Consider the following 23,739-nt stretch of genomic DNA (forward strand, 5'->3'; position numbering starts at 1 on the left):
CTGATCTTAACCCCTTAGCGCAGCACTATGGCTCTCTGTAATGTCAAAGCAATGTAGTTATGATGTAGTTAAGCATTTTCAGCAAGTGAATAGGGTCGCCGGCGACCCCTGCTGCAGTAAGACGCTACGTCCACTTCCCTATAACCACTATACCACAGCTGAAAATGGTATGTCTTTGTACATTTTTACATTTAGGCATCTATGTTTTCATGTCAAGCGCATCTCCAATGCATGCTTTTTGGCCCTTAGTGTAAGTGTGCCCAATCTTGAACATTTGCAATCGTTGTTTAATCTTGAGGAATTGCAAACACATTTACCCCAATGGGGATTTCCATTAGGGGAGCATATCAGCTATTAACCTCGACCTCAAATCAGTCACAGCAGCTGCTTATCGTAGCGCAATCAGGGCTGATATCGCTCGGATTAAGATTTAACATGTCATTTGTCATTTGGTCCTACATCAAATCCTTTCTCAGCACGCTGTGTTGACCTACTTCATTTTCTATCGACTGGGACTCTTATCTCTTAGCCACGATGTAGAGAGCAGCATACAGTATGTCCACAGGAGGTGCGGCGAGGTCCCAGCCATCCATTCTTGACCGGGGTGTGAACGGAATGCGAGGTTGAACAGGGGAGAGGCTGTTACTCTAGGCAGAATGGACTTAGTGTTGCCAGATTGGGCAGTTTCTCACCCAATTGGACTGCTTAGGGTGGCCGTCTGTGGGTAAAAAACTGGTAAAAAAGGGCATTTGGGTTTTTCGGCAAAGTTGTGGCCACAGAAATCAATTGAATTTTGTTGAAATTGGGCGGGATTCGGGATTTGGTGCTTCCAGGCGGGTTTTGAGCATTATTTGGGCTGGAAATCATCTGACTCATCTGGCAACGCTGATTGGACTTCACCGTGTCCCGCAGCCAATACTGGAGCAATTGTTGGTTGCAGTCATTAGCGCTGAGCATTGGTGTCCAGCGGTTAGCCATGGCTCCCCTGAGTACAGCGCAGCTGTTGGGAGGCCCCCCTTTATTTTCATGTGAACCACTTTCTGCCCTGGTGTTAGCACATTACAGATGCTACAGTACAGTACATGCCGGATGAATGCATGAGTAGACTCTAACTTGCTGAAATGCAGAAATCCTTTCATTTGTTCCAGTCCCATGCTGAGCTCAATATATCCTCCAGATACATGTATACTCCAATTCTCTGAATGCTCTAACTTTCAGTCTTGCGACATAGCTGCAGCGCCCAGTCTGACTCTGCAAACCGCAGTTTAACCTTAAAGGAGGTTAAGCACATAAACCTTTATCATGCCACTCACTCTGTAAGGCGGCAATTACACTTTGGACTGTGTAACATGAGCGGAGTGGCCTTACAGTGGTGCTCACTGCGCACTGAGTGACCTACAAATAATAGCTGGCACGTTGTCAAGGAAGCTTCCTGCGTTTGACACACATTAATCCTTTTCATTGTTATGAGTAAAAACAGATCTCTCGTTCTTTCACATCAGCGAAGAGGAGACAGTGGTGTTAGGGGAATTTAGTATCTGACTAAGGTGACTGAGCCACATGTGTTGATTATCCCCTTCACACCACTGTGGAGGCTGCCTGACGTGTACAGTGCTGGCTGCTTATCTCTGCATAATTCCTCTGTTGCTAGTCTCTATGAGTCATTTTGAGCCTCTCTGTCTAGACAAACAGCAGCAGGTGCTGCTAGCCTGCTGCTGACGCCTGTGAGAGAGTCTGCTACCCGGCGTCACCCTCTCCCGGCTTACTGCTCCGCATTGCCCTGCTGATAGACAAGGAAACAAAACGGGAGCCCTGTTTCACACGGCCATTTAGCAAGTGACAACATAAATATACATTGGGTGTAGTTAGTTATATAACAACTGCCTGAATGGAGTGTCTGGGATTTTTTGCAAGTCACGATGCCATAGTTAACAGCACACTGCTGATTAGATAACTGTAGGATTAGCTTGTTTGCAAAGAGCAAACATGATGGACTTGGATTGCCATAACCTGCATAAAAATCACACATACCGGTCTCACACATGTATCACACATGTAGTACTTGACAAACATTTTATTGTATTACAACTCTGCTAGGCCTTTTAAAACCTTTTAACACATGTGTATCCACATACTTCTCCTGAACAAATGATACTCGTTCAAGTCAATCCAGGCCAACACTGAAGTCTCTTCTGTCTGTCTGTCTCTCTCTCGCTGTCTCTCGCTCTCTCGCTGTCTCTCTGTGTCTCTGTCTGTCTCCTTTGCCTCTGCCTCTCTCTCTCTCTCCTTCTCTCTCTCTCTCCCTCCTTCTCTCCCTCCCTCTCCCTCCTTCATACAGCCTTTTGTCATCCATGACATGGAGACATTGCAGCTGGCGGAGAAGACGCTGTTTGCCAAGATGGTGGGCTCTGCGGCGCCTCCCCTGCAGCATAAGGAGGCGGAGGTGCGCATCTTCCACTGCTGCCAGTGCACCTCCGTGGAGACCGTCACCGAGCTCACCGAGTTCGCCAAGTGCGTGCCGGGCTTCTCCACGCTGGACCTCAACGACCAGGTAACGTTTTACTTTGTATGCTGAAACACCTGTCACCTTATCGACACATCTACAGTACAATTTGTAGGTTTGACAGTTCAGGCCTATTAACTTTAGTAAATCAGAGTTCCTTGGTGTTGTTCTCGATGTTTCCCAGGTGACTTTGTGCAAGTACGGCGTGTTCGCTGTCGTCCTGCATGAAAAGGGATGTTTTATTGAACCCCGTATTTAATAAGAGTTAAATATGGCAGTTCAGGCTTAGTAACTTTAGTAAATGAGAGTTCTGTGGTTGTGTTCGCAGGTGACGCTGTTGAAGTATGGCGTGTACGAGGCCCTGTTTGCCATGCTGGCGTCCTGCATGAACAAGGACGGGCTGCTGGTGGCGTACGGGAGCGGCTTCATCACGCGAGAGTTCCTCAAGAGCCTGCGGAGACCCTTCAGCGACATGATGGAGCCCAAGTTCCAGTTCGCCATGAAGTTCAACGCGCTGGAGCTGGACGACAGCGACCTGGCGCTCTTCGTGGCCGCCATAATCTGCTGTGGAGGTGAGGGACGGAACTACACATGTGGGTGAAAAACCGGAAAATACAGTCCAGGCTCCCGTTTCTCTTATTTTAATGTAGTGACATTCCGGCCAGGATGCTCTTCATCACACATATTATGACATGTCGTGCCATTCTACAGACGTGTCTGAGAAAGGGCATGCTGCACGTCACTACATTAAAATAAGAGAAACGGGGCCCTACCATGGTCTAACGGTAGGGCACTCGTCCGCTATGCGGCCGACTTGGGTTCGATTCCCGGCCCGGGGTCCTTTGCCGGTCCTTCCCCTTCTCTCTCTCCCCACTCGCTTCCTGTCACCATCTTCACTATACTGTCGTGAATAAAGTCAAGAAGACCAAAAAAATATCTTATAAAAAAAAAAAAAGAAGAAACGGGAGCCTGATTTCGAGAGAAATATCAACTTCAATTCAGACTTCAATTCAGATTTATTTCTAAAATAAATTGTTCAAATACAAATGCATAATACAATTACTAATACATCACAGTGCATTCATCAACAATGTGTTCTGACCAAAAATGTGTCCTCAATTATTTGAGGAATTGTCAGAAATCCATGTCATTTGAATATATTCAGTAAAACGTAACATTTTTGACCGAAAGAAAGAACAAAGACCTAGCAGGCCTATCTATGGGATAGCAACACTGACACTGACACTGACTCTAGAAGCCATGATTAATGGAGGAGGAAGAAGAAAAAGCACTCATGCCTACAGTTGAAACGAGCCAGGTGACTTGCTGGTGTCCAGTGGGTTTAAGTAGCCAAAGTAGCTTGTTATGTCATGTCAACACATTATAATACACCCCCCTCCCCTGCCCCCCTCCCATATCCTCCCCTGCCCCTCTACCATAAATATACCCACAAGTATGCATGTGTGTGTGATCTGTGCAATATGTTAAGTGTGTATAATGTGCATGTGTATAATGAGTAAGTGTGCTAGAAGTGGATCTGTGCATTGTAGATTGAGCACTGAACAAAGTACACAGTGAAAAAGACAACGCTAATTCAACACTTAGAGAGACGATTTAACAACTTCTAAATTGTATTTGGTCCCAGAGTACTCTCTGAGAATTACCATTGTATTTGTTACTGTATACTATGTATGTGTACAGTATGCCACTGGTCACGTTAATTCCCCTTCTCCTTTTCGCTAAGATGTCCCCCACCTCGTCTGGCCCCCCACCACCACACTCCATCCCTATCCCCTACCCTACCCTCCCCTCCACTCCACCCCTCTCCCCTCTTCCTCCTCTACCCGTACCCGTCCTCCATTCTTGCCCCTCTGTGTACAGTATGTGATCTACAATGTACTCTATGTACAGTGCCCTCCATAATTATTGGCACCCCTGGTTGAGATGTGTTAAAAGCCTTAAAATAAATTCAGTGTTTATTGCAGAAGAATACTGTCACACTGAAAATTGTAAGAAAATGTAGCCTTCAACTCAAATGAATTGTAAGAAAATAAAAGAATCCCTGACTAAAAAATAATTATTTTTCATTAAATCACCTGTTCCACAATTATTGGCACCCTTAACAATTCCCAGGAAATAAATATAATTGAAGCATTTCTGTCATTTCTACAGTAGTTTACAAAGTTTACGAGAGTATGTAGGAACATTTAATTAGTAATTCATCACTTCCTGTTTCCCTGGGGTATAAATATGACGTGACACCGAGGCCATTTCTCTTATCCACTCTTAAACATGGGAAAGACAAAGGAACACAGCATACAAGTGAGGCAGATGTGCGTCGACCTTCACAGGTCAGGCAGAGGCTACAGGAAGATTGCCACTCAACTGCAGCTGCCCATATCCACTGTGAGAGGAATAATTAAGAAGTTCAAAACAACTGGAACAGTGGTAAACAAGCCTGGACGAGGACCCAAGTTTATTTTGCCACCACGCACAGTGATGAGGATGGTAAGAGAAATCAAAAGATCTCCAAAGCTCACTGTTACAGAATTTCAACAAATGGTAGCATCCTGGGGTCACAAAGTCTCCAAATCAACCATCAGGCGCTGTCTACACGCCAACAAGCTGTTTGGGAGGCATGCACGGAGAAAACCTTTCCTCACTCACAATCATAAACGCAAGCGTCTGGAGTTCGCCAAGCGGTATTGGGGCTTCAACTGGGACCATGTGCTTTGGTCAGATGAGACCAAGATTGAGCTTTTTGGCAACAAACACTCTAAGTGGGTCTGGCGTACCACGAAAGATGCGCATGCTGAAAAGCACCTCATACCCACTGTGAAGTATGGGGGTGGGTCAGTGATGCTGTGGGGCTGTTTCGCTTCCAAAGGCCCTGGGAACCTTGTTAGGGTGCATGGCATCATGAATGCTTTGAAATACCAGGACATTTTTAATCAAAATCTGTTGCCCTCTGCCCGAAAGCTGAAGCTGGGTCGTCACTGGGTCTTTCAGCAAGACAATGACCCTAAACATATGGCCAAATCTACACAGAAATGGTTCACCAGACACAAAATCAAGCTCCTCCCATGGCCATCTCAGTCCCCTGACCTCAACCCCATTGAGAACCTGTGGGGTGAGCTGAAGAGGAGAGTACAGAGGAGAGGACCCAGGTCTCTGGATGATTTAGAGAGATTCTGCAAAGAGGAATGGCTGAAGATCCCTCTTTCTGTTTTTCCCCATCTTGTGAAACATTATAGGAGAAGATTAGGTGCTGTTTTGTTGACAAAAGGGGGTTGTACAAAATATTAACACCAGGGGTGCTAATAATTGTGACACACATTATTTGATGTCAAATAATTATTTCTTTATGTGGGATTTTTTCCCCACTGAATAAATGCACTTGTATTGAAGGTTGGATTTTTCTCTTTTTTTCCATTAAGGTCCCATATTATTTAGAAAAAAAATAAAATAATTGGAAGCTAAAAAACACATCTCAACCAGGGGTGCCAATAATTATGGAGGGCACTGTAAGTATGCACTGGTATGTGTTAATGAGTGATTGGTGTGACATTATGTGTATGCAACTGGACACCTTGATTTAATCCCTCTGGGATGAATAACTTCCTCTACCCTTCTCTAGCACATGATCTTTTCATGAATGATTACTAAATAATGATGAACTAAAATTATATCAGAATGGCGGAGAATGGAGAAGATTCCCCTTTTCATTTATGAGAAGTGCAATTGTATAAGTTAATATATTTCTCTAATACCCTCCCCCCCCCCTGTTCCCCCTGTGTCCTCCCTGTGTCCCGCCACCCCCCCACCCCCAGATCGCCCCGGCCTGGTGAACGTGCAGCTGATCGAGCGCATGCAGGAGGGCATCGTTCACGTGCTGCGGCTCCACCTGCTGGCCAACCACCCCGATGACACCTTCCTGTTCCCCCGCCTGCTGCAGAAGCTGGCCGACCTGAGACAGCTGGTGACGGAGCACGCACAGCTGGTGCAGGAGATCAAGAAGACAGAGGAGACATCACTACACCCACTCCTCCAGGAGATATATAGAGACATGTACTGAGGGGCAGGAGGAGGAGGAGGAGGAGGAGGAGGAGGAAGAGGAGGAGGAGGAGGAGACATCACTACACCCACTCCTCCAGGAGATCTACAGAGACATGTACTGAGGAGGAGGAGGAGGAGGAGGAGGAGGAGCAGGAGCAGGAGGAGGAGTTTAGTTTGGGGGGAAACTGGACTGGACTGGGTTTTGGAGATCCACAAATGCAACTAAACTCTTTTGACTTTGTTAACCTGGACAAATGAGACTCCTGATGACGTGCAGTGAGGAGCAGACCTCCCTCTCTCCCTCCCTCCCCCACTCCCTCTTCCCTTTCTCCCTCTCTCCCTCTCTCCTTCACTCCCTCCACCTGCTCCTACAGTAGATCCAGAGAGACATGTTCTATGGAGGAGGAGGAGGAGGAGGAGGAGGGCAAAGTCAAGACAAGCTACAGTATATATAGTTTGATAAAAGACCCCACCACCCACACCACCACCATCACCCCAGCCCTGCACCTCAAGAAGACTTGCACTGTGATACGCCAAGCGCGCGCGCGCGAGAGAGAGAGAAAGAGTGTGTGTGTGTGTGAGTGCGTGCGCACTTGTGTGTGTGTGTGTGTGTGTGTGTGTGCGTGTGCACACGTGTGTGTGTGTGTGTGTGTGTGTGTGTGTGTGTGTGTGTGTGTGTGTGTGTGTGTGTGTGTGTGTGTGTGTGTGTGTGTGTGTGTGTGTGTGTGTGTGTATGCGCGTGTAGCCACTAAAAGACAGTGCTGGAGAGACACAAAGGGCCCAGTGTGTCCAAGTAGGGGCCCAGTGTGTGTGTGTGTGTGTGTGTGTGTGTGTCCGTTTGGAGTAGAGCTGCTAGATGTGCTGATGGTGAGGGGTGAGGGGTGAGGGGTGCAGGCAGCCAAGACCTGACCCCATATGGCAGCATGGTAATAATCACAGTGTCTTGACGCAACTTCAGAGGAGGATTGCAGGTCTTTCAGGGTCTGGCACACACACACACGCACACACACACACACGCACACACACACACACACACACACACACACACACACACACACTCATAGGCCGCTGAAGGACGTTGTCAAGGTCAGAGCAACAGCAACCAGCAACAGTGCACAGAGCAACTGTGTGTGTGTGTGTGTGTGTGTGTGTGTGTGTATGTGTGTGTATGTGTGTGTAGGGAGGGTTTGATGATTGATGTCAGCAATTCGAAATCATTGTAGAGCCTTGACCTTCCTCTACTTTCCCCAACACTAGCCCTTGGCTAACTCGCTCTCCTATTCCTATGGTTTTGACATCAATCAAAAAAAGCAGCACAGCACATCGACTACACATTGCAAGAGAAGCCAGACTGTCTGTCTGCTGGCCTGACACACACACACACCCTGTGACGAACAATATCGCTCTCTAGTATGTATTAATCTTCCTACTTACAGTTACGAAACAGCAGGACGTCGTCATCGTCAGTGGTGACACATTAAGCTAAGAGACATTTTTTAGATTTACAGTACAGCTGTGACACCCAAGTGACTTCGGCCTAGCCCCCTTTGCCATCCAATGCAATCTGTGATTGCGTGTGCATTCAGTTGTACGGAAGCAGAGAATGTGCGCACATCAGTGGCACAGGTGCTGGACAAAACAAAATAACCGAAGTAAATAATACATGTCCGCAACACTGTTAATGCTCTCAGTTGTTTAATGGCACATCAATGTGTTGTTATACATTAAACAACTGGGAGCATTAACAGTGTTGCGGACATTTGTCCTTTACTTGTGTGTTCATAGTCCTCTGGCCCTGGGACTTACAGTAGTAGTGATCCCCCACTAGTGACACACGTGTCCTCTGCTTCTGTGAAACAGCATCGCCACATGTCAAGTCAAAGTTCCCGTAATCTTTTATTTCTCATTTGATCTAGTCTGATCAGTCTTGATATGAAATGAGAGGGTCTGTCTCTGTGCTGTGCACGTATTTGCAACATGGTTGGCCTGTTGGAGCGATTTGATATCAGTTGTCTCAACCTGTTGTACAACAGTCATTCTGGGGTTTTTTCTTTGTGTTTTTTTGTTTGTTTTTTAAATAATGTGACACAACATCAAGTACTTTGAGTCGTGATAAAGTCCCCAGACACTCCTCTTGAATGTCACAAGCCTTCTCTTGTTTGACTGGACTCTGTCCTCAAGGGTTTGGCTTTCAATCTGAATGACTCACCAGTTACTTGAAATATTCATCTAACATTTCAGTGAAATTATTACCATTGTGAAATGAGAAACATGCACACAAAAACTCATATATACGTATTTGAACACGCATCCTGCTTTTAATTTGTATATGGTATGAAATTTGAAAGTTTGAAAGATATGAAATTCAGCGATTCTATTTGTGTAGATAAGTAAGCTATAGCTATTAGCTCAGTCCCTACGGTACAAATGACATAATATGGCCCTCATGCACTGGGGGTAGGATGACTTCAACATAGAGTACATATACTGCACATTACAGTCAATGAATTGAACACAGGCAGGTCTGTGTTGATTATTGTGAAAGCCCGATTATCTGTGAAAGCCCTATGGCAGCACTTAAACGAACACACAAACATACAAATGAACAAAAACAACCCCCAGGTGACCTGCTGACAGGCCTGTTCGGCGTGATATACGACTGTGAGCCTCTTGGTTGAACTCCAGTGTGTCCCAGTATGACTTTGTCATCATCCCTCACTTTGTAACCCCCTCCCCCCTCCACAATACCCTGCCAGGCCTGGCACACAGTGCTCATGGAAAGATGGCACATGAGAGACATTCAATCGCCCCCCACCCGCCCCCCACGTGTGAGCACTCAGCTGAGACTCCTAAAGGGACCTTTCTCCCAAGCCAAGTCCCCACTGAAGTACAGTTGCATCAGAGATTCCCCGTCAGCACAGATATGGTGTAAGCAAACTAATATGCGGATCCAAACTTCTGTTTCATATTCTTTTCCATTCAAGAGCTCCTGACAAAATACCACAGGCCTTTTACAAATGTGAGGAAATATTCACGTCTGAGAATGTGGATATGAAATTTCCGGCAATGTGTTTTATTGCATACAAGTAATCTAAAAGAAATCAGAGTTTTGATCTTGCTGGCCTGACAGGACCACAGTAAATTACTGTTATAGTAACTTACTGTTATTACTAATAGGGCTAAACTCATTTATTTCATTTGAGAAACCACAGAATAAGAGCACACCCAGCTGTTTTCTGAGAGTTACATTTTCCAGACTCAAGTCATTTTTTTCTTGTTCAGGCAATGGTGGTTTGCAACAATCTCGTAACAGCACACAAGACAAATGAGGCCAACTGACAGCCAACAAGACTGAACAGCGCAGCGCGTAGCGTAGGGTTGCGTAGGGTTGCTGAGTGCAACGCAGGCAGCCGAACGCCACTCAAGCACACAACCGTTAACTGTGGTCACTAATACCTCACTCCTCGGATGCCTTCTGACAAACGCAAACGCTTGACACTCCAACTTGAGATCTGTGTTCAAAGACGATTAGACTGCATGTTGTAGTGTTGAAGGGCTAGATTATACACACACATGAAGCTATCTCGAAGGTTAAAACAGGTTCATACTGTTGATGATCTCTCTCTCTCTCTCTCTCTCTCTCTCTCTCTCTCTCTCTCTCTCTCTCTCTCTCTCTCTCTCTCTCTCTCTCTCTCTCTCTCTCTCTCTCTCTCTCTCTCTCACTCTTAGCCATAGTGCCTCTTTGGGGGCTGCCAAGCGCCCCGATCCCTCTGGTTAAGGTTTCACTGCTCAGACTGTGATTTTAAATAGCCTCCTCAGCCACAGTGGAGACTCGACGGACCGTATGTAGTGAAACCAGCTCTGAAAGGTGCTCTCCACTCCACTCAAGTCTCTTCCCGAGTCAGTAAAATGTGACACGAGATATATAGTTGATCTTTTTTTTTCTTTCTGGTTAACACCTAAAAGGTTATCAAAACAGCTTTGGTAATAAATGGTATAGGGTTTGAAGTCAGAAAAATACTAACCAGTTTATGAGAGGAGTTGAGATTTTTGTACCATCTTCTATTGCACTTGTATACAAAAAGGCTCTGTTCAGCGCTTACATGGTTTAAAAAAAGTCCCATTGTGTCTGGTTTGCACCTTTTCAAAGCTGAATAACATACTGAATATCACGTCATTTTACGCTAGCTACACGTTTTCTATGAGTAAATTAAAAAAAATACAATGCAGGCAATATGTGGGCCTCCTATGTCAGAACAGAAAGGGGTGATCAGGGTTCAACTCCACCAGCTATGACAGCCCATAACAACCAGCTATGACAGTCCATAACAACCAGCTATGACAGCCCATAACAACCAAATCCACCAGCTATGACAGCCCATAACAACCAACAATCAGAACATCATTCAAGGCATTATTACTCTTCACATATTGAGGACCTTTCTGGGTGTACAGCACATCGTCTGACAACGTTTTAATCTCAAGTAATTTAGCCAATAACTGATTAGTTGGCATGTCAACTCATTTCATCCCCTCGTCAGCACCACATCACCATAAACAGTACAGCACAACACAACACAGCGCAACGTAACACAACACAACACAACACCACTCTGATGGGAGAATGTAGATTGTATGACCTGGCTGTGATCACATACACTTTTCATACACTTTTGTATAGATGGGGAAAGAGCTTGCTTGGTAAGCCCTGTACATAGAGTTAAATATAAAGAAAATTACAAATGTGTTTCCTCTTTTAACCTGTGATATGCTATGGCGCTACTGACAATGCAGTATGTTTTTTTCTTTGTGTTATTATTCTTTGATTTGTCTTTTTTCTTTCTTTGTGCAGATACTTTTATTGTTTTATGACTGTACAAACATTTAGCGATGTCTTTGTTTTGTTTTTTTGTCACTTTATGCATAATTTTGTGATCGTGCTGTTGAGTTGAATCATATTTTTATACTAAAGCTAAAAAAATCTATAAATATATCAATTGTTCTGATTAGAGAGAGATGTTGTTAGTGCATTGTAAATAGAATCAACGGTAACTCAGTAACAGATTGTATGACTTTATTAGAATTTTAAAGAATAAGATTGGCATGAGGACATTCCTTTATGTGATTTCCACATTGTAATAGAGGAGGGATATAAGCCATGAACTCTGTGTCTGGGGGCTCCTGCACTGCCTTGGCACACAGCTGATGATTATTACCCATTTATACATACCATTTATAACACACACACACACACACACACACACACACACACACACACACACACACACACACACACACACACACACACACACACACACACACACACACACACACACACACACACACGTACCTGTCAAGTGAACCCTTTTGAATCTAAAGAGGTGTCTTGGCCAGCCTGGTTCTCCACAGTGCATGGTGGCCAGCCTGGTTCTCCACAGTGCATGGTGGCCTCTGTCTCAGCCCCAGGTCTCAGGTATCATCCGTGATAAAGGGGATGGTGGTTCATGCTGAAAATATTACCACTGAGATTACTGTGGACTGACCATAACTGCCAAGTCCATCTGGGTAATCTCTCTCTCTCTCTCTCTCTCTCTCTCTCTCTCTCTCTCTCTCTCTCTCTCTCTCTCTCTCTCTCTCTCTCTCCCTCTCTCTCTCTCTCTCTCTCTCTCTATATCTCTCTCTCTCTCTCTCTCTCTCTATCTCTCTCTGGGTGCTTTATTACAGATCCCTCTGCCTAAAAACAGCCCTCTCTTCTTCATTTGTCCCTGTTTTAAAGGATTCAAAAGATGTGGTTGTGTAGAGTATTGAATAGGCTAAACTATTTTATCACTTGTCTCCCCCAATGCTGCATGTCATTGAAATGTCCTCATCTTGTTATAAGAAAACACAATATCAGAAGCTTCAACAGTATGCAGTACACATGACGCTCTCCACCTGATGAGAGAGAGTCACCACAACCTGTGCCTTAACGCTCAGCCCTTTGCAGTAAGAAGGTACAAGGATGGATTCAGATCAATAAAAATATATATGTAGTATAACTATAGATATTGTATATGTTTAAAATCATAATGTTGAGTCACAACATTAGAATAATAATGCAACATTCATCACACCTATTGCAATGAGATGTAATGCTGTCAGCTCCCCGTGCTGTAGTTTCCAATGCAACATGCACACACACGAAAAACAGTTGGTCATGAATTGAGCCAATATCCAGGGAACTGTTAGTTTGTTGTTAGAATAGAAAGCTATATTTTAAGAAGTTGGAAGGGATTATAATTGATATCAGGGAGTGTATACGACAGTCTTCCCTAGTCTGCACTAGCTCAGGTCACATTGAGGTATACTGTTTTACCTGCGATGAATTCATGCTGACTTGTAGTCAGTCTTTTATTTTTTTCCTGAATGATCCCCTAACCCACATGATTTCTTTATACTCCCTGTCAGGTTGCGTGGTTTTTCTAACTAGTGTTATTATGTTGGAACTGCTGCACATTTAGTGTTATGTTCATGTATAGCAATGGTTTGATAACATTATGGGAAAAATGTTTGGCGACTGTAATGTCTAGTCATAACCATGATGAATAATCTGACCCTAACTGGATTTCAAAATAAAATGTTCAAAACCTACCAAGTGAGTGGTATTCTGTCTTTCAAACAGCACGGCACATTCACTTTGCAAATAGTTTTGGCCATAAAATGCATTTGCTTATATCAGGCCCTGACAAGGGAATGTATATTTTTGTGGTTTGGCATAGAAAGGTCATGAACATGCAGGAAATGTTTTCACATTTCCTTTACATTTTACACCACATTGCATTGCAGGGTTAGGTAGCATTCTTTCCAGATGGCCTATCAATTGAAGTTAGTTTGACAAGATAAGTTGCACTGAAATCCCTGAATCATAGGCCTACCTCAGACATAGCAGCACCACCTGGTGGTTTTACGTGTAAAGTACATTATTGAGTCTGGATGAACCTGTAAAGACAGTTTATTTAACATGGAACACTAAATAGGGCTGCACTCTGACAAATAATCAAGTGCAGTTGCTCATGAAATGTTGCATATGGGCGATCACTGATGATGATCAAACAAACGACTAACTTTACTTTGGTAAGGCACTGCTACTTCTTTACAAGAGAGGGCGCTGTTTTGTGTGAAGAGTGAAGTCACGTGGAGAAACGTCAGAGAGTTTGGTTATCCAACATGGCGGCGCCCATCACACGGTGTTGCCCTCATGTCTGGAAACTCTGCTCTTCATCCTTCTTAAAAGTTAAAAACAACTCGTCTTTTTCACAGCGTGCGAATATTCACCGCTCAGGTACCTGTAACAGCGGGCTACTTGCATCACTTTACAGCCGTGGTATCTTGAAGGACTGCTTCCCCGACGGCGCTGGGCAGGTCCAGCTCCCTCAGCTCCTCCAGTCGGAATCGCAGACTATTTACTGCGGATTTGACCCCACTGCCGACAGCCTACATGTGGGGAATTTACTCGCAATTATCGGACTCCTTCATTTCAGAAATGCCGGACACAATGTCGTCGCTCTTATCGGTGGGGCTACAGCTCAGATTGGGGACCCGAGTGGGAAGACCACTGAGAGACAGGCGATAGCTCCAGATGTCCTCAAGAAGAACGAAGATGGCATCAGAGAGAGCTTGCACCGAGTGTTTACCAACCACGAACTTTACTTTTGCACAAACGCAAAGAAACTGGGCACAATATCCGTCCTGAACAATGCCAAGTGGTACAAAGACTGGAATGCAGTTGCGTTTCTGTCAGACATCGGCAGACACTTCCGAATGGGAACTATGCTGAGCCGACACAGTGTACAGACACGACTCAAGAGCTCTGAAGGCATGAGTTTCACAGAGTTCTCCTATCAGCTTTTTCAAGCGTACGACTTTTACCAACTACACCAGACCTGTAATTGTAAAATTCAACTAGGAGGAACAGACCAACTGGGAAACTTGATGTCTGGGCATGACTTCATACACAAGTAATTGCAATGTAATTTGGTTGCTTGACACTAGAATTGCGAGACTATAACCCGACCAACAATTGATTACTGGTCATAATGCCATCACAGTCTGTCACATGTTTGCAAAACTATTTGTATCTTTCCCCATGTTTGTATTATGTAGGACGACCAAAGAAGAAGTGTACGGCCTGACTGTTCCCCTTGTAACGACATCCATGGGTGACAAGCTAGGGAAGAGTGCCGGAAACGCTGTGTGGTTAAACAGAGACCGGACATCGCCATTTGATCTCTATCAGTACTTCCTCAGACAACCTGATAGCACTATGGAAAGGTATGTGGATATCTGGCAACCGGATAGCACTATGGAAAGGTATGTGGATATCTGCACTATGGAACGGTATGTGGATATCTGCTTTCCCCAGGTATGCAGAGCAGCCTGTATAATAAGCTGCTGGTTAAGCCATAACTTACATTAAGTGTTGTGGGTCAACTTTGTGACTGCTACCGGTAGATATTGTGTTACTGACCATGTCTTTCTTTGTTTCCTGTGTGGCAGATATCTGAAGCTTTTCACCTTTCTTCCGCTGGCGGAGGTGGACAAGGTGATGGAGCTTCACCAGCAGGACCCTGGGAAACGAGCTGCGCAGAAACGCCTGGCAGCAGAGGTCACCAAACTGGTGCATGGGAAAGAAGGCCTGGAGAGTGCAAAAAGGTAAACACACCACTGCAACACACCTGGAGAGTGCAAACAGGTAAACACACCACTGCAACACACCTGGAGAGTGCAAACAGGTAAACACACCACTGCAACACACCTGGATGGTGCTAAAGGGTAAACACACCACTGCAACACACCTGGAGAGTGCAAACAGGTAAACACACCACTGCAACACACCTGGATGGTGCTAAAGGGTAAACACACCACTGCAACACACCTGGAGAGTGCAAACAGGTAAACACACCACTGCAACACACCTGGATGGTGCTAAAAGGTAAACATACCACTGCAACACACCTGGAGAGTGCTATAAGATCAACACTCCACTGAATAGTGCTATAAGGTAAACACACCACTGGATAGTGCTATAAGGTAAACACACCACTGGAGAGTGCTAAAAGGTAAACGCACCACTGCAACATGCACACCTTCCATAGGAGACGGCGAGTGAATAGACTGAAAGAGAACAAACACACACCGGGGATAACTTTGGAGGCGCAGGCAGCTGGATACACATTTGTTCAAAGAAGAACTAGACTGCCTGTGCAGTCGCCTTCGACTGCTTAAGGTATATCCCCGAAACGCGACGCTTCCAGTCCCCCATCATTCCTACCACTACCGTCCACCATTTCGTAAACGTATATGATACATACAGACGTGACATGACGTGCATAGGCTTAAAACCAAACGACTATTGTGAAAATGAAGCAAAAATGGGGCAAATGGTAATACTGTTTTAATGGTTCAGTGGATATACCACATTAGGTACAGTGTAATAACCAGTGTAACAATATTTAATACAATGTAATTTTTTTTACTTACATCATGTGTTTGTGTGTAACTGGTATTACATGGTATTGCATATTTTTACACTGGTATTACACTATATTACATGGTATTGCATACTGTTACACTCGTTATTACACTGTACCTGATATTGCATATTGTTACACTGGTATTACACTAGTATTACATGGTATTAAATATTGTTACATTGGTTATTACACTGTACCTAATATGGTAGATTCACTGAAATGGTGAACCATAAAATAAGGTGCTACCGGGCAAATCAATCCACCCAGTCAGAAGTTATGGGCCAAATGAAAATTCCGCCATTTTGAAAGTGTTGTCTTCCAAACTCGAATCAGTTCATGAACCTACCCTACAGCATTCACACACAAAATCTGGGGCAAATCCATCCACCCGGTCAGTAGTTATGGGCCAAAGAATAATTCGGCCATCTTGAATTCAGCCATCTTGAAAGTGTTGACCTCCAAACTCGAATCAGTTCATGAACCTACCCTAGAGCATTTACACACCAAATCTGGGACAAATCCACCCGGTAAGAAGTTATGGACCAAACAAAAATTCGGCCATCTTGAATTCATCCATCTTGAAAGTGTTGACCTCCCAACTCGAAGCAGTTCATGAACCTACCCTAGAGCATTCACACACCAAATCTGGGACAAATCCATCCACCCGGTCAGAAGTTATGGACCAAACAAAAATTCGGCCATCTTGAATTCAGCCATCTTGAAAGTGTTGACCTCCAAACTCGAATCAGTTCATGAACCTGCCCTAGAGCATTCACCCAAAAAATCTGGGACAAATCCAAACATCCGTTCAAAAGTTATCGCGTTAACACGAAAGACCTTACGCGGCGGACGCGGCGGCGGACGCGGACGCGGACGCGGACGCGGACGCGGCGGCGGCGCACGCAAAACCATTACATCCCCGACGCTCCGCGTTTCGGGGATATAAATATACTGCACACTGTTTTCCGGTGATACCAATATTTATGTAAGCAAAGGACTTGAAAGGCCACAGTAGCCGAATGGTTATTTGCTTGAATAAATCTGTCATCAGTAAAGTGTGTGGTATCTTCCTTCATCAAAGAAGGATTTAGCAATAACTCATAGCCAGGCTTGGTGTAGTTCTTCATCCCTGCATGTCTTCTACAGGTGTACAGATGGCCTTTATCACAGATAACTTCATAGTTGTGATACTGCGCTATATAAATACATGTTGTATTGTGGAAGGAGGTAATTTGCGCTCTAGCCTTAAGGGTGCTCACAATTCAGGACTGTAGACATTTGAAAACAAGCTGGTCTTCTTCAGACAGACTGGACCAAGGATGACTGGAGCACACAGGATACGCTTTTCTGTTATTATATTGGGGGGCAAGGCTTGACGTTAACTTCTTTGCTCACTGGCCACTGTGGCTAGTCGTTTTCCCAAGTCACCAGCCCAAGTACCCATTCTACTAGCCAGAGTCTTTTTTTTTTCTTTGGAATATTCTTGCATTTGAATAAAAACAGTTGGTGAAACTACTGTGATTTGTCACTCCAAAGAATAAGTAACCTGTCAAAGTGGCTAGTGAGACTGAAATTGTTACAAGCCACAGCCAAATTTTAGGTAGGCAGGTGTCAGTGTCAAGTCCTGTTGGGGGGACACAATAAAATGACAGAAAAGCGTATCCTGTGTGCTCCAGTCATCCTTGGCCCAGTCTGTCTGAAGAAGTCCAGCTTGTTTTCTACATATTGTATTGTAGCTATTCCTCCCTGCATGTCTTCTGCAGGTGTATGAATGCCCTGTACCAAATGTAATGTAATGTGTTGTGCAGGTGTACAGATGCCCTGTACCAATGTAATGTAATGTAATGTAATGTGATGTTTCGGCTACAGGTGTACGGATGCCCTGTACCAATGTAATGTAATGTAATGTGTTCTGCAGGTGTACGGATGCCCTGTGCCAATGTAATGTAATGTAATGTGTTGTGCAGGTGTACTGATGCCCTGTACCAATGTAATGTAATGTAATGTGTTCTGCAGGTGTACGGATGCCCTGTGCCAATGTAATGTAATGTAATGTGTTGTGCAGGTGTACTGATGCCCTGTACCAATGTAATGTAATGTAATGTAATGTAATGTGTTGTGCAGGTGTACTGATGCATTGTAGCAATGTACTGTAATTTATTGCATTGCAGGTGTACGGATGCCCTGTAATGTATTGTAATTCTCTTCTGCAGGTGCACGGATGCCCTGTATGTAATGTAATGTATTTCATATTTCACCAGATGTACGGATGCCCTGTACTAATGGGTCAAAGACATGCAAAATGTCATTGTCATTCAGTGTAACGGATACCTTCTGCTGACTGTAACTGTAATAAAACATGATTTTTAAATTGTTTCAATTGAATGGATGACAGCCGAGGCCTTCATGAATTCACTGGAAAATAAATAAATAAAAAGTTATGTTTTTTACAGTTACAGTCAGCAGAAGGTATCCGTTACACTGAATGCCAATGTCATTTTGCACGTCTTGGACCCTAATGTAATGTAATGTAATGTAATGCCATGTTTTGGCTATAGGTGTACGGATGCCCTGTATGTAATGTAATGTAATGTGATGTTTCTGCAGGTGTACGGATGCTCTGTAACAAAGTAATGTATTGTATTGTAATGTGTTGTATTGTATTGTGTTGTATTGCAGGTGTACGGATGCCCTGTACCACAGCAACCTGAGGGCTCTGGAGCAGATGAGTGATGAGGAGCTGCAGGAGCTGTTCAGAGAGGCCCCCTTTATGGAACAGCTGATCGAACCCGGCACTACGGTCCTCGACGCCTGCCGCTGCATAGACGCCATCCCAGACGGGGCCAGGGGGTGAGTACACACACACACACACACGTGCAGAAGAAAAACTAACATACTGATTAAGCAATATGACACGAGTGGGAGTGAGGTTGTTCTGGGACACCCTCACGGGTGTGATTCGCCGCAGGCACGAAGCCGCAGGCTGAGTGCCGTAGGTAATTACACCCGTGAGGGTGTCCCAAAACAACCTCACGACCACAAGTGTTATATTGCTTTTATACAATAGTTCCTTTGCTAACACAATTAGTTCATTGAAAGAAATGTTAAATTATTTTAATTACTTTATTTGATTGTTTATTTGCTTGTTCCTCCGCTCTGGAAAAATAGTTCCAGTTATTGTCTTTGGTTGCTGCGCAACGCGCACCACGTTGGTTACGGTTACTTTGTATCTTTGGTCGCGGAGTGATTATTAGATGTGAAGAGTCATTCATAGAGTGTTGGAGGATACCCTCACTCCTAGTGACGTGTAGAACGCCTCTTGTCCAATCACAATTTGTGAAATAACTCGACCGGATCTAACTATTGTATAATACAAGACATGCACTCACTCACACATACATTGTTCTAATGTAGCATTCTGACATGGTAATAAATAACATCCTTTTTTGGTAACCAGTTACAAAACAGATGTGTATTCATTCATTATCTCAGCTGATGTCAATATCTTGTTTAGTTTATTGGGTTATTTTCAGAACCACTAGAGGTTGCTATTGAGTTAGTTTAGACAGTCCTGTGTTTACATCCCAAAGCTGCATAGCATATAACTTAATAGTTTAAGTCCACCCTTTTTCGATTTTCACATATTTGCAGTATTTCCAAGTATAACACATGAATGTACATATCCTTTTCTTCTCAGTGTGCTTAGTACATAGATGGACATTATTAGCATTAGCATAGCTTAGCACATACCACCTGACACTGCCTAAATTAGCATTAGCATCAGGACTTTGGCTAGTGTGTCAGCAGGGGTACTCTCCTCTAATGCTACTCTATTACTACTTTATTACAACTCATTTCAACCTTTATGTCAAATTATCTCTGCAAAGACTGAAGAACTAATTATACTGTCGTAAGATGTTAATCATGTTATAGCCTAACTTTAGAGGGGGGCGAAATATAATTGTAGAATATAGCTTTTTGGATATTCATTTTTTATTTTAATATTCATAATTCATATAAAAGGTAAGGTAAGGTGAGTTTATTTATACCGGAAGGTAGATTTCGTTGCAGATAATAGTAGCAAAAGGGTACTCAGACAACACAGTACTGACATCAGTCACAATAAAAGCTTACTGATTACAGTGACAGAGGACCGTAACAAAACAGAACAAGGACAACAAAAACAGACCATGACATACAAACAAGTGCTTCAAACAATGATATAGAAGAGAGTAAATAAACAAATAAATACATAAATAGATATATAAAAACAGGGCTAAACCCTGAAAGTGGGACTTGTGTGCTGTTCAGTGTTTTACTAGCAGAGGGGATACAACTGCATCAATTCATAGTTGTGGTAACTATAATATGGAGTGTGATTCATGAAGAGCTCCTTGGCAAAATGTTCCGCTCCATCAGAGGTTCCTTCCTGGCCCAAAAAATTGAGAATCTCTATTCAAGCTAAAGAGGCCTTCAACTATGAAGGTTCAGAACATGCCGCACACTGCTTACTGTTCTTTTTTCTTCTTTTATATATTTGGAGCGTTTGCTTTTTTTCCTGCCTCACACCTGCACCTGTATTGCTGAAGGCTTGTGCGCAAGGACTCTGAAGTAGACACTATCTAGAGGCCTTCCTTTACTTTACAGTACCACATGCACGGCTGCTAACCCAAAACCACTCAACACAGCACAGCACAGCACAGCACAGCTAGCTAGCAGCAGTCACCAAGGTGTGCCCACGCACCCACAAAACATACTGTACAACATCGGATGCTGACAAGATCAATGCATATTCCAATAGATTTCATTTGTGATAGAGTGAAGGGTCATTCAAACATGCGTAAAGCATGTGAGCATATCTCTCTAAGAAAAATATATAACTTATACAATGGTTGTATGCAATTAAGAAATCTGATGGTAACATTTAATATTCCTTGTCTGCAGTGTACTTGCCCTGTACACTAGCCCTTATCATACCCCCCCCCCCCTTCCCCAGAGGTCCAGTCATATTGCATGATCTTACATAAAACTACAAGCTATTGCATAACGCTTTACTCCATTTAACACGTGCTGTTATCTAAGATAAGAGAGGCCTACAAAAGAGGAGGTAAACAACTGCTAATGTGTGGCGTACCAGAGAGTACACCATGCCAAGGTTAGTGTAGTATTGTGTAGTGTTGCACCATGGGTAGTGGAGCCAGGGTACTAGACGTCTGTTGGTCAGTTGAGTTAGTTTTACTATGAAGGGAGGCACTTAAGGGTCTTCACAATGTGTCATGAAGCACACTGTAACATGTCAACCTATTTGTCTGTTATTGTTGAGGATAACTTAAATGCTCAAACTAAATAACAAGGGGAGAGGGAATGTGACATTCTACAAACTTGTCAAAGGATTCTCTGGCTTTTCTTAAGAAAAGCTGTATTGTTTGCAAAGTTGATCCTAGCTGCAGGGCTTGTGTTGGCGTCTCTACTTTCACTAAGGAATACCCCAGAGGTGTCCGCTTCGTGTCAGGAGACACACTCGGCCAGTTTGGCAGGTTTCCACTTTTCTCCTGCAAAGACTCCTGTGTTGTTTTGACAGCGCGTAGACCATCAACACGAACACAATATTTATCTTCTCACACTTTCTTTTGCTTATCTACTACACACTTTCTTTTATTTATCTTTTTTACCAGGAAAAAAAGACCCATTGAGATTAAAAGTTCCAATGGTGTCCTGGCTGGGAGGCAGTCCTAGTTACAAAAATAGTAAATTAAGATGATAAATCTGTTTACGCACTTTTTAATATGACCAATGCAATGCATATCACTACACATGACCTCTGTGTCTGTCTATGAGGATGGGGGTCACTGGGTATAATGTGACCTCTACGTCTATGAGGATGGGGGTCACTGGGTGTAATGCATGCAAAGTTTCTACCAAACATGCTGGGGCCTCCTCAGCCTTGCAGCTCTTTGTGGGTCAGGTGGGGGATGGGGCTCGATTTCACTAAGAGCAGGCAAACAGCAAAGAGCAATGAATGACTGGAAGTGTTGTAGTTGGCTAGAATGACCTTGAAAACTGTATATTTGTGTGGAATTAGACCATCATATGCACTGTGTTTTCATTCTGCATGGGGAGAGTTGTACCGTTATATTCTTAGTTTGTAGCAGATGAGTAAAGTGTAGGCTGTATGTTTTGGTGATGAGGTTGAGACTCTTACCATATCACCACTTCCTGCCAGCTCTCCTACACATGTGCATACAGTAGGCTGCTCTGTGCATGTGTAGGATGTATAGTGCATAGGCTGCTGTGTGCATACAGGCTGTATAGTGCATAAGCTGTTGTATAGTGCATAGGTTGCTCTGTGCTTCAATAGGATGTAGGGATGCAAATGATTAATCAACTTCAATGCGTTAATCGATTAAAAAAACATTAATCACAATTAATCGACAATTCAACTGACAAGAGACCCAGGTGAAATGGGCATGTGAAGAATGTATGTGAAGAGGGGTGTGAATAGTGGGAGTACTTAAATCACCTTTGATTAAAGAATTGAAATGGAATTAATTTAAATTTGGTATTTTATCTCAATTTTTTGTTAAAAGTTTTAGATTTAGTCGTTTTTTTCTGAGAAACATTGAGATTTCTGTGTAAGTCGATCAATAAGGCTATCTACTAATGATTAATGAATTAATCAATAATTTGCATCCCTAATAGGATGTATAGTGCATAGGTTGCTCTGTGCTTGCATAGGTTGCGTAGTGCATAGGTTGCTCTGTGCTTGTATAGGTTGCGTAGTGCATAGGTTGCTCTGTGCTTGTATAGGTTGCGTAGTGCATAGGTTGCTCTGTGCATACTCTATGTATGCATGACGTGTGGAACGTGCAGATATGCATCGCAACCTTAGCTTTCAAACGACTGTAAATGTACGCCGAGGTGTTGCTCTTCCATGACACCTTTCAAATTTATAGTTACGAGTTATGACTGTAAAGTAGACAGCTGACTATGAGTTATGACTTTAAGTAGACAGCTTTGGGTGAGAGTATAGAGCAAAGTGTACCTTGTAAAATAAAAAAAATGTTACATAAAGCTTCTGAAACAAATAATTGCTTCTTAAATGATGATGTACTGAATGGATTTTTGCTGTCGTTTCTTGATAATTACAGTCCAGTTAGGTCGGCTTAACTGTTGTTTGGTTCTTGTGTTTTGCTCATGTGCAGATACAGCATGATAAGAGATGGAGGTGTGTGGATTAACCAGCAGCGAGCCTCCAACCCCGAGCAGGTGCTGACACCCGGACAACATATCCTGGCCAACGGGCTCTCACTCATCCGCGTGGGCAAGAAGAACTTCTACATCCTGAAGTGGATAAACCTTTGAAACCAAACGCACTTACTCTCCTCAGCTTTGGACAAACAGTGGCCGTTTCCCTCCTCAAATGCCTGAGGTAAAAGCAGCAGCCACCGGCCTCCCTCTTCTGACTCTGTGTGTACATGATGAAGTAAGACTTGCTGTACAGCTCTCTGGAGGACGTTGTGTTTAAGGTGTTTAAGTGTATTGTATGCTTATGACTGGGATCACATTAGCTCTTCTCACTGTTGTACAGGTAAGATGTGGTTTCAGTGCATCTGACAAGAAATAAATTGCTTTGTCCTTTGACAGAGCAGAATATTGCTGCTGTTTTAC

General features: G+C 43.7%; 2 protein-coding genes across 3 annotated transcripts in view; both read left to right on the forward strand.

Annotated features, from left to right (window-relative positions):
• pparab (peroxisome proliferator-activated receptor alpha b) overlaps positions 1-10,233 on the forward strand; it is a 58,060-nt gene extending 47,827 nt beyond the window's left edge. For both annotated transcript variants that reach the window (XM_063196667.1, XM_063196668.1), the window contains exons 6-8: positions 2,339-2,551; positions 2,832-3,075; positions 6,334-10,233. In XM_063196667.1, the coding sequence (XP_063052737.1) occupies positions 2,339-2,551; positions 2,832-3,075; positions 6,334-6,578 (702 nt within the window). In that variant the 3' untranslated portion in view covers positions 6,579-10,233. The remainder of the gene's footprint in view (positions 1-2,338; positions 2,552-2,831; positions 3,076-6,333) is intronic.
• Positions 10,234-13,627: 3,394 nt separating this feature from the next.
• Positions 13,628-23,726, forward strand: yars2 (tyrosyl-tRNA synthetase 2, mitochondrial). Its single transcript, XM_063196669.1, has 5 exons — positions 13,628-14,556; positions 14,702-14,869; positions 15,095-15,250; positions 18,751-18,921; positions 23,274-23,726. The coding sequence occupies exons 1-5, from the start codon at positions 13,766-13,768 to the stop codon at positions 23,431-23,433; spliced, it is 1,446 nt and encodes a 481-aa protein (XP_063052739.1). The 5' UTR covers positions 13,628-13,765; the 3' UTR covers positions 23,434-23,726.
• Positions 23,727-23,739: the final 13 nt, after the last annotated feature.

Source organism: Engraulis encrasicolus, chromosome 4, assembly GCF_034702125.1.
Source record: "Engraulis encrasicolus isolate BLACKSEA-1 chromosome 4, IST_EnEncr_1.0, whole genome shotgun sequence".
NCBI lineage: Eukaryota > Metazoa > Chordata > Actinopteri > Clupeiformes > Engraulidae > Engraulis > Engraulis encrasicolus.

Excerpts from the sequence above, each read along its gene's own strand:
- yars2 (XM_063196669.1), top strand. The coding sequence starts at position 13,766 with ATGGCGGCGCCCATCACACGGTGTTGCCCTCATGTCTGGAAACTCTGC. Across the intron at positions 14,557-14,701 it reads GGGCATGACTTCATACACAA|GACGACCAAAGAAGAAGTGT; the intron begins GTAATTGCAATG and ends TGTATTATGTAG. Across the intron at positions 18,922-23,273 it reads ATCCCAGACGGGGCCAGGGG|ATACAGCATGATAAGAGATG; the intron begins GTGAGTACACAC and ends GCTCATGTGCAG.